The sequence below is a fragment of the Phoca vitulina genome, unplaced genomic scaffold (genome assembly GCF_004348235.1).
Source record: "Phoca vitulina isolate PV1807 unplaced genomic scaffold, GSC_HSeal_1.0 scaffold3, whole genome shotgun sequence".
NCBI classification, from domain to species: Eukaryota; Metazoa; Chordata; class Mammalia; order Carnivora; family Phocidae; genus Phoca; species Phoca vitulina.
This window is the reverse complement of record NW_022589706.1, coordinates 53,893,603-53,903,235: the sequence shown is the minus strand read 5'-3', so window position 1 is coordinate 53,903,235 and position 9,633 is coordinate 53,893,603. Positions and strand designations below refer to the sequence as shown.

General features: G+C 39.1%; 1 protein-coding gene across 5 annotated transcripts; it reads right to left on the bottom strand.

The window, feature by feature from the left end:
- Positions 1 to 1,042: 1,042 nt before the first annotated feature.
- EPGN (epithelial mitogen) lies at positions 1,043 to 6,895 on the bottom strand. 5 transcript variants are annotated; one of them, XM_032398345.1, is made up of 5 exons: positions 6,816 to 6,895; positions 6,148 to 6,237; positions 3,381 to 3,501; positions 2,495 to 2,647; positions 1,043 to 1,097 (listed from the first exon to the last, which is right to left on the bottom strand). In XM_032398345.1, exons 1-5 carry the CDS (start codon positions 6,856 to 6,858, stop codon positions 1,043 to 1,045), a joined length of 462 nt encoding a protein of 153 aa, XP_032254236.1. In that variant the 5' UTR covers positions 6,859 to 6,895. The 5 variants fall into 5 exon arrangements, with proteins under 5 accessions (XP_032254236.1, XP_032254246.1, XP_032254263.1 ...); XM_032398355.1 differs by having other exon boundaries at positions 2,621 to 2,647; XM_032398372.1 differs by having other exon boundaries at positions 2,621 to 2,647; positions 6,175 to 6,237.
- Between the last annotated feature and the right edge of the window lie 2,738 nt (positions 6,896 to 9,633).

The following is a 9,633-nucleotide window of genomic DNA, read 5'->3' as shown; positions in this document are numbered from 1 at the left end:
GAAATAGGATTAAAGAGGAAGGACCCTAATTCCCAAGTAGGTATTTCTGCCATTGTTCCATTTTCTCTCGCTCTGTGCAAATCCGCTATCAAGTATTCAGAAATGGTAAAGAAAGTTTCCACATGCTGTTGGCTGGTGAAAAAATTCCTATGTCCAATTCTTCAGTTTCTATGTCAGGGCCAATGGTCAAATTTTATTTATTAGCAGAATTCTAGAATTTCAGTCCAAATGGATAGTCACCAGGTAGTTCCACTAACATCAGGAAGAGGTGATGAGCATAAACGTTAGGGGACCCATGAGTCCAGCACAAAGTTTTATAATCCATGCAGAAACAGAAATGTTTCACCTACTCAGGACTCGATATCCAGATAGCTTTCAGTCATCAAAAACTCTTTAGCTTATTCCATATTTCACAGATAAAGGCTACATAGTGTTGTCACAAGCTGGGCATGATTTGTGTTTGCCTTGGACATTCCGTGTTCTTCTCTCCGGTTTAGACTTCAGGCACATGCTTGCGTCCCGGAGGTGCCATCCGAACAGCTGACGTCACATTCTTTTAGACACCAGGAAAGCAGCATGTTTGGGACCAGGTCCATAGAGCAGTGATCCAAAATACTGGGGGTAGCAAGCACATGAAGAACCCAACCTTGGCTTTGCTTTGGCTTGCTGCAAGGTTGATAATTTTTCCCATGAAACTTCACATCTGACACAGTCAGAGGCCTGAAACTCGGTCCTTCTGCAGTAAGAACAATAACCACACAACAACAGCACTGCAACCAGCCCAGAGTAGGACTATGAACTTGACTTCTGTCACTGTAGCTTGTTCACTCGGCTCCCGTGGCACCCTAATGATGACAAAGTCCGAAGACCAACGTTGAAATTTATTCTCTCCCATCCAGGTATTCTCTCATTTCATCATGATCCCAACTTCCATTATTTTCCAGTCCAGTCAGCTTGGGAAGTTTTGTTGTTTCATTTGAAGATTTCAATTTGGGGCCCGCTGATTTTTATAAATGCCTCATGAAAATTTCTGACAAAGGCCTCACAGTGGTCTTCCTCCAGAACAGATGTTGTAAGGTGATTTCAATTTTAGACACCTAAAACAGAACATTGGTTTCCATGTGAATTTGATGGCTGTTTGTATAGTTTATGGAGAATGGTATATATGCTCTGGTATAGCAATTGCTCTTGGTGCCCCACCCCAAATCCATGGGGTGGACCCACCCCCCAGGGGCTACACCTGTTAACAGGCTCACAGTTGCATCCTTCTCCAGAGGACTGCCCTTGGCCAACAGAGCACTTAGCCTGAAGATTCCTGGGAGATTCCAAGCCCTTGCCCCCTTTCCCACCAGGAGCATCCTGCCACCCATGCTTGATGACACAGGGCACTAAAACCAAGATCCCTCGCCCTCATGGGAGACATCTGCCACGCCATTCATATTCTAGATTTCCCTATGGAATTGGGCCAAGGCTAGACGTTGGCGAAAGCCACGTCTTTGCTCACCTTCATACTCTGCTCTAGTTTTTCTTACTCCACTACAGAGTTCACCTTAGAGAACTCCCTCGGCCACTGACTTGCACAAGGATCCCCATCTTAGCTTTGGCTGCTGAGGAACCTGACCTCACACAGCGGTCTTGTTAACATTAAAAGGTTTTACTTCCTTTTTTTTTTTTTTTCCTTTCTTGGTCTCTTAGGCAATTGATATAACAGTATCAATTGATAGAATAGATTTTATACCAATTGACCTACAACTGACATAACAGATGTTCTTCTACGATGCAGTTATTAAGCAAACAAACTTTTATTTTGTACAGTCAGTCTTGGTCATTTAAAAAATGACAACTCAGTTAATAGGGTACAGCAAAGGAAATGTATTTGCACTTTTTTCTTTAACGTATCTCACATTATTTCTTGACTTTATCCTAGTTACATGGATTTAAGAAAAAATTACCAGTGTGGATAACACAAGTAATTTATATTTGTGGATCAAGCTTATTTTCTTAGGCTTTTAGCAGTAGACAGAATCTCCCAAATAAACCCTCAGCTGAAGTCTAAAAAGAAAATGTTTGCCATACATTTTCATTCATTTAATACTCATTTCTTGATTTGTTCTTCAACAAATATTAGCTGAGTGACTACCGTGTGCCAGGCATGGTAATTAGCCCTGAATATATAACCGGGAACAAGATACACTCTCTACTCTTGTGGGGTTTACTGTCCTCCTTACCTGTAACTTTGATGTGGGCAGACAGGGATGAGGATGAAGGGAAATTGTAAATCGGAGCTATTCTAGTACAATTGCAGGTAAATTTTTACTGCTTGTCTGTGTTTATAAGAAAAAGCATCGAAACAAATATGTAGGAAATTGCCAGATCTGCAGCCATTTTTCACTAAACAATTACACATGTCAGTGCTTGGTACATTGTAGGGGCTCAATAAATATTCATCAAGTGAACAAGTGCCCAGTCACTTCATATTTTCGTTTTTTCCTACCTCTTTCTTATGTAGCAGTAAAAAATAGCAAGAAAACCACTTAATAATAATCCAACGCCAATCCCAATTGCAATGTATTTTTCATGAGAATCCACAGCATATGAAGTTAAGGTCAAGTGCTCACACCTTTCTCCAGTATAACCGGTAAAACACCTTTAAAAAAAAGAAAAAAATGCATAATTTTGAAACTCATAGTGGTAGAAATAGAAAGAAATGACCAATTTCAAAGAATAAAAATTTCAATAGAAAGTAAGTAATGTAAATTAAAGAGGAAAATGCCAAATGAAAGCCAACTGTTAAATGTATTGAAGAAGCTATGTATTTCACAATAATCAATTCATTAAGGGCCCATATTAATGTAACTTCCCTCATGGGTAGAAGGGGAAGGTAATCTGCTTGCATGAGTTGATCTAGAAAATTGTTAATCTAGTCTTTCATAGGAGAATGCCTAGCAAACCAGTGATCATAAAAATAGTACTTAATTTCTCCAGAACTTTATATTCCTGAAATGTGTTTGCTCTCATCTATTTCATCTCATCCTATAATCAACCCCGTGAACACTCAGAATCATCCTTGCATGTTGCTAAAATGCACATTTGGATTCAGTAGTTTTGAGTGGAGCATAAGCTTCTGCGTCTGTAACAAGCTCCCAGGTTACCTAGAAGCTGCTAATGTGGGAACCCTGTTTTTGAGTAATGAGGGTTAGGTAGTTTAGAAAAAGACTCCTTAGATATTCAAATACAGTGAGTCATGTTCAGATGATGTACCCTTTGTACTAGATAAGAGAGAGGTGTGTGGAAAGGGACTATGTGAACCGCATAGAAACATGTGAAACATAAGTTCATCTCCTCCCATCTCTAGGACTTGGAAAGTTCTTTGCAATTACGTGCAGATGGCTTTCTCCAGCTCATGGTGGAATGCGCAAACACCATTGATGCAGTAACTATTGTGGTCTTCCAGGCAAGGATGTGAGAACTTCAAGGCTATGGGTCCTTCTGTGTAGTCAACTAGGAAAAGGACATACAATGTTAACAGATGAAGTGGGTCACACTCTCATAGTAGATTTGTTACACGTATGTAAAGAGATCTTTAATTTTAAGAATATTCTTTGGGTGCTCTGCCTTTTAAACTATTGACTGATTCCGTTGGCAGGTTATAGTCCAAAGTTTGGGTTAATATTATTTAGACATATCACTAACTAATTAGGGGGTGGAGGCGCATTGATGATTGCTCTGCTCTTTAGAAGCTACATAATGAGGCAGAGATACCAGTTTGCCAAAAGGTGGCAGCATTGGTTCTCGTTTTAGCCTTGATTCTCCTTTTTTAATTCTCCCCTTTACACCTGAGAAGTCAGCACTTAGGAAATTGGGATTTACAGAGATAAAGAACTTGAGAAGATGAAAATTCCCCGCTTCCTCTTCTGTGGACTACCAGTTGAGAAGGTAATGGTAAAGGGAGCCCTGTGCCTGATTTCAGAAGAGGAATTGTCATGACCTATACAAGAAGCCAGAAACAAGTTATGGCTCAAGCTTCACATACTTGAGACAACACCTTTGAATATTAATTGGAAATTTTACTCAGTTAAGAGCCATTATGAGATAATGGGGAAAGCCCTCGAGACAGACAGAATGAGAAAATCTGGGTTTTGAAGTCTAACACCATGCAAATGACTGCATCTGGCAAAACTTTTGTGGTCAAGTGTCCAGAAGTCTCTACCGGAAGCTTCCCTTTGGCAAAACATATACATTTCAGGATGCTTACTCCTCATTCCCTGATGTACTGAAGACATATACCTATGCCATCCTTGGGGTATATGCAGTGGGGATGACACTTGGGTAAAGCTGCATAATTGAGTCCTTTTTGGTAAAAATCTAATTACCGATTCTTAAACTTGTCCCAAGCAGAATTAGTGGCATTTTATTTCATCATTGATATGAATAAACGTATTTCCCCATCTTTAGTTATCATATCATACCACACTTGCCTTGCTAGCTAAGTAGATGAACAGAATCCTACTTATTTGTTTTTACGGAAGAAAACGATCTAAAAAGGTGTATTTTTCTTATATTGAAAATACTAAATCTTAGGTACTAAGCCACCAATAAGATACTGTGTCATATAACTTCATTTTGGTTGAGAACACACAATATTACCTTAAGATTCACCTTCATTTTGTTGAATGTGGTGTTGTGAAGCTAGTATCTCATTTTAATAATTAACTCTAAGCCAGTAAGAATTTCCCATTATAAACTGTGTTGGGTTCTTCCTGCTTCAAGACTAAATCAATTGAATTAGCCAAGCCTGCACCAGGATTTGCTAGAAAACATGAGAACTGAAAGAAGGCATCTTCCAGGAAAGAGTACACTAGAGAGCCTCATCTTTCCCCTAAGGAGAAGAATATTAGTTACAAGTTTATGAAAAATTTCCTAAGATATTGGATGCAGATTTTTAAATTAAATTAAAAACGGAAAAACTGAAGCTCTCCATCAAGAAAGCAAAGGAAAACTGTAGAGATGATATATTCAGTCCCCTGTTGTCTATTATTATTCTCTGTAACTTGGAAGACTTTCACTATTAAGGAAGTAAAAAGGTGGTGCTGGGTGCACTGTTACGAAGTCAGTCACTGAGGGGAAACTGTTCTTGAATTTTCTACATTATTATCTCCCAGATCTTTTCTCTTGGCTCAAAGGCTCAGAAGACATGAAGAAGTTTGGCTAAAAATTATTCTAAAGCTCACACAGATTTTGTCTTGTCAATGGACAGATATTTAAAACTCAAATGGGCAAAATATTTTAAGTAAATTCTTTTTAATTTAAAATTATTGGTGAAATGAGGAATGTTTAAATATTACTAGCCTTTGTATTCAGAAACAAACCATCTGACTTGATCTTTTATTTGCCTGGCTTTGAGAGCAAGATATGCTGTTTTCTCTGTCCTATATCATATCACCAATCTTCACAAGAGGGGGTAGTGATTTGTGTGAGAATCCTAACTACCCGGTACACAGGTCGTGGCAGGTAACGAGTTTTCCAAGTTCACCTCCCAGAGTTCAAACAGGCTTAAAAAAATACTGATGCTCAACAACAGCCAGAAGCTATTCTAATAATAATAGTAATAGTAATAATACATCATCACCATCAACAACCAAAATTAAGTATAAGTGGTTAGGAAATAAATACAGCATATGCTAAAACAACAACAAAAGCCCCCCAAAACAAAACAAGAGAAAAGGTCTTTCCAAAGATGGATTAAGGCTTCATCATGTCATAATTTCTTTGGCTGCAAAGTCATGGTCACAGAATAAAAGATGATATCAAAATATCAGTCGTCAAGGATGCCAAAACAGGGACAAACCACCTTGCGACACACATGGGTTATTGGGAACCGAGCAGGAGTCAGGCAGAAAATGTGGGGTGTCTCCCATTCAGGACCGTAACTGAAGACTTCTGTATCTCTCATTTACTTGGCCCCTTTAGAAGGGCAATTCTTTGCTGGCACATTTACCTGTCACTTCCATTTAACAGAAGAGTCGATTAATAATAAAATATATATTTCAAAATTTCCAATGTTGCTTTTGATCACAATCCAAATATCTCTCAAACGGTAAAAAGAGAAAAAAAAGCACTTAAAATACACAAGTGTGAAGAAAATACCTTCTGTTTTGTTCACTGTCCAGTTACTTGGCTGGGTTGTGATTGGGGGTGTCCCCGGCTCGGCTGCCTCTGTAGTCAGGGCTGTCACTGCTATATGAAGGGGTGGGGGCGGGGGGGAGAGGGGAAAGGCATCTTTAGCAGGTGAGCCGCCTTCTACGTGCAAGCGACAGACCGAAAGTTATGTGCAAGCCACGGATCAAAAGTCCTTCTTAAGTCTACTTATTCCCACCTGTGTTCTGTTTTCAATTCATTTACATTTGAAATCCAAAACCTGACCGGGGCAGTTTCCTGACAGTTTCTCATCCATACCAATTCCAGGGACTACTTTATAATTACAGAAAGTAGAAACACATACATTTTTACGAGAAAGTGGATACATGGGTATACTAATTCAATCACAAGGATGCAGTGACACGGTAGTTAAAATGTATCAACTGCTCTTCAGTTGCATCAAGCAAGCAGACAGGTCTCAAAAAAGGGGGTATCACCATCTGTTAGGAGCCAAACCTGCATTACATAAGAAACTCAATTAATTCACAGATTCCTTGCTCTGTCCTTTGTCGCGAAGAACGGCGTTAAAAGCCAACTTCTCATTAATTCAGAGGAAACAAATTCTATTCATATTTTACACGGATACAAAATTAACAAGACAAAAAGGAACTACCTACCTTTGAATAAGAGATAGACTGATATTGAAACTCCGAAAGCCATTTCCTGCTGTTGTTAACAGTATCTTTCTTATCCTCCGAGACTGACAGGTGGAAGGTTTTTATTGAGCTCTCCGGAGTCTTTCTTGCATTTATATTTCATGAAGCGTCATCTGCCAGTTCTTACCAATCAAAAAAATATGTACTTCTGGCAGCAGCTGTAGGTAGAGCCCTCGAGGCGCTCACACACTTGTTTAGGATACCTGTGTTATCTAGCAATGTGATCAAGTTTTCTTTTGAAACACTGGTTTCCTGTTACCTGTGGGCATAATTGTGTATGTAAAAGTACTTAAAACAACAAAAAAGAATCTAAATTCAGGGAAGGCCCCATTGCTGCGAACAGACTTGTACCAGCTCCAAAGTGGCTAGTGACCTACATAGGATTCCAGCAAAGGGGAGTTCTGATATTTGCAAACCAGGAAACAGCATCACCGGGCAATAAATCAAACATCCCTGAAACTGTATGTACTTTTACATACACGATTATGTTACACCACCTCTCAGTTACACCACCTCTCATATGGACTGCACGTGAATCAAGGTATTTTGTAATTTAAACGGCAGGGGAGAAAATGAAATTTGGGTAACAGCAGAGGTTTCATATTCCATTTTATTTTTTTGCTACTTTGTGTTGCTACTACCAGTTCTGTAAAAATAATTATTTTTAATAGCATAACATTTGCCTTTATGTCATTCTGCCATTTAAGATTTTTCCGAGTAAATGGAACGGGCTGCCAATTTCCTTAGAGCTACAATGCTTCAGTCTGTGCTCCAGCGACTTGGCTAGGGAGAACCAGTAAAGTACCAGAGTGATGAGGATGAGGATGATGATGCCATCTCCACTAAGATAAAATGAAAGTATTTAGGTTTGGTATGTCTAACGAACAGAAAGTTTTAACACGACATTCAAATTTTTCTCACTGTTAATCTAGTTATGATTATTAAAATGCCATTTTAAAGGCCAAGATGTGATTATTGCTGTTAGATTTTGTGACTGTAGGAGGTTCCCATAAATTTTCACTTGCCCCAAATTATTATAAAGAACCTATATAAACATGTTTTACTGAGGTGTCCTGCCTTTCTACCAGGAATTTCAATTGCTCATATTTTCCGGACCTTGAAAACCTGTTTAAGTCAAGATAGGTTATCATTTGCATCGTGTCCATCCAGCAAATTTGTTTTACCAGAAAGGATCTCTTTCACTATTGAAATATGAATTTGGCTTCAGAAATCACACAAGAATGAGCTTGTTGAACTCATTATAACTTGGGCAATCACCAAAGGAGTCATCATTTTAAAGTTAAAAGAATATACAGCACTTGGCTCACTTTAAACGAGCCTACATTTTGTATTTCTACTTTTTGGGTTTTTTTTTTTTTTAACTGTTCATTATTAAGACAATTTCTGGATAATATTTTTCCCAGGAAAATAATATTTGAATTATAAATCAAACAGTCATCCTCTGCAGCACTGCTGTGAATTAAGAAGAAAAACATTTGCAAAGGATTAAATAAACCATTATGACCAATTGCAATTGTTGGAGGGACATACTAGGACTACTGTTAAATATCTTTATTTGTAAGACGGGGACATAGTACAACAGCCGTCTTGGCTGTTAACTGTTGACTAGAGTTTGCAGGTGCTTTGCATTTTGCAGAAGGCTCTCCTGCACCTGCCAGTTATTTCTTCAGTAATCCTGGCCCCGACAGACCCAGTGCCTGACGTATGGTATATACCTAACGGATCCATCTTGAGTGAATAAAGAAAGAAACAAGAGGCCTTATTTCTCTTCCCTTATGACAACTGAGGAATGGAGACTCAAAAGAGTGACGTACCAAAGGATATGCCCTACAGTCAGGACTCGAATCTGTGTTTGGATTCCAGGTCACATGTCCTTTCTACTTCCCCAGCTGTGTTCTCTAGGAGGAATCCGTATACTGATCTCAGAGGAATTCTCTGATTTATCTCCTAAAATCAAACTTTAAATCCATTACCTCTATCCTAAGAATCTAAATATTAAATCAACTGTGGCTTTCACTCACATTTGGGCTGAGAAGAATGGCCTGTGCTCTTTCCTGATGTTTCTCCACTCTGGTGAATTAGGCCACATAACACAGAAACTCACCTACCACTTTCCTAAAGACTTATACCAGAAAATAGCTCTAGTCAGCCCGCATGTGTCTTTCCTCTGGGACTCATACTAATGGATCCCACTTAAACTCTCTTTAAGAGAGTCCCCTGTGTTCCCTTCCTCAATCCTCTCACAAAAAGTCCCTTCCCAATCCTGAAGAATGGGGGAAGGAGCCAATATTGTAAGGTGGTCTCACTGATAATCGTCACTCATTCTTGATACACACTGGAGCATGTTAGAAAGAGAAAGGGGAAAGAAGGCTAAGAACACTCCACTGTCATTCTTCCCTTCTGCCACTTTTTCTATCTCTTTAATTTACTTGTCTCTCTCCTCTTGTCATAAGCATCTCTGAAAGTCTTCCTTTCCCCTCCCTTCCCTTTCTTTCTTTGCCTTCTTTCTTGCTCTCTCACTAACTCAACAAAAATCTGTTGCTAGACATTGGTGGGAAATGGTCATCCGTCCATGGCCTTCTCTCTCTCTAAACTTATTCTGTAATTCTCATGGATGCAGTTGCCATTCACTCACTCATTCAGTATTGAATGCCTGCAACATCCATGGCCCTGGGCTGGATGTGGTGTTAGCAAGACAAATAGACAAATCATGCATGGACTCTGACTTCAGGGTACTGAAGGGAGTTAAGGAAAGCAC

What these genes read in the sequence shown, in the direction of transcription:
- EPGN (XM_032398345.1), bottom strand. Translation starts at nt 6,858, where the DNA reads ATGGCTTTCGGAGTTTCAATATCAGTCTATCTCTTATTCAAAG. An exon ending in AGTCTATCTCTTATTCAAAG is followed by an intron (nt 6,238 to 6,815) that starts GTAGGTAGTTCC and finishes CCCTTCATATAG; the next exon opens with CAGTGACAGCCCTGACTACA. An exon ending in GACAGTGAACAAAACAGAAG is followed by an intron (nt 3,502 to 6,147) that starts GTATTTTCTTCA and finishes TCCTTTTCCTAG; the next exon opens with TTGACTACACAGAAGGACCC.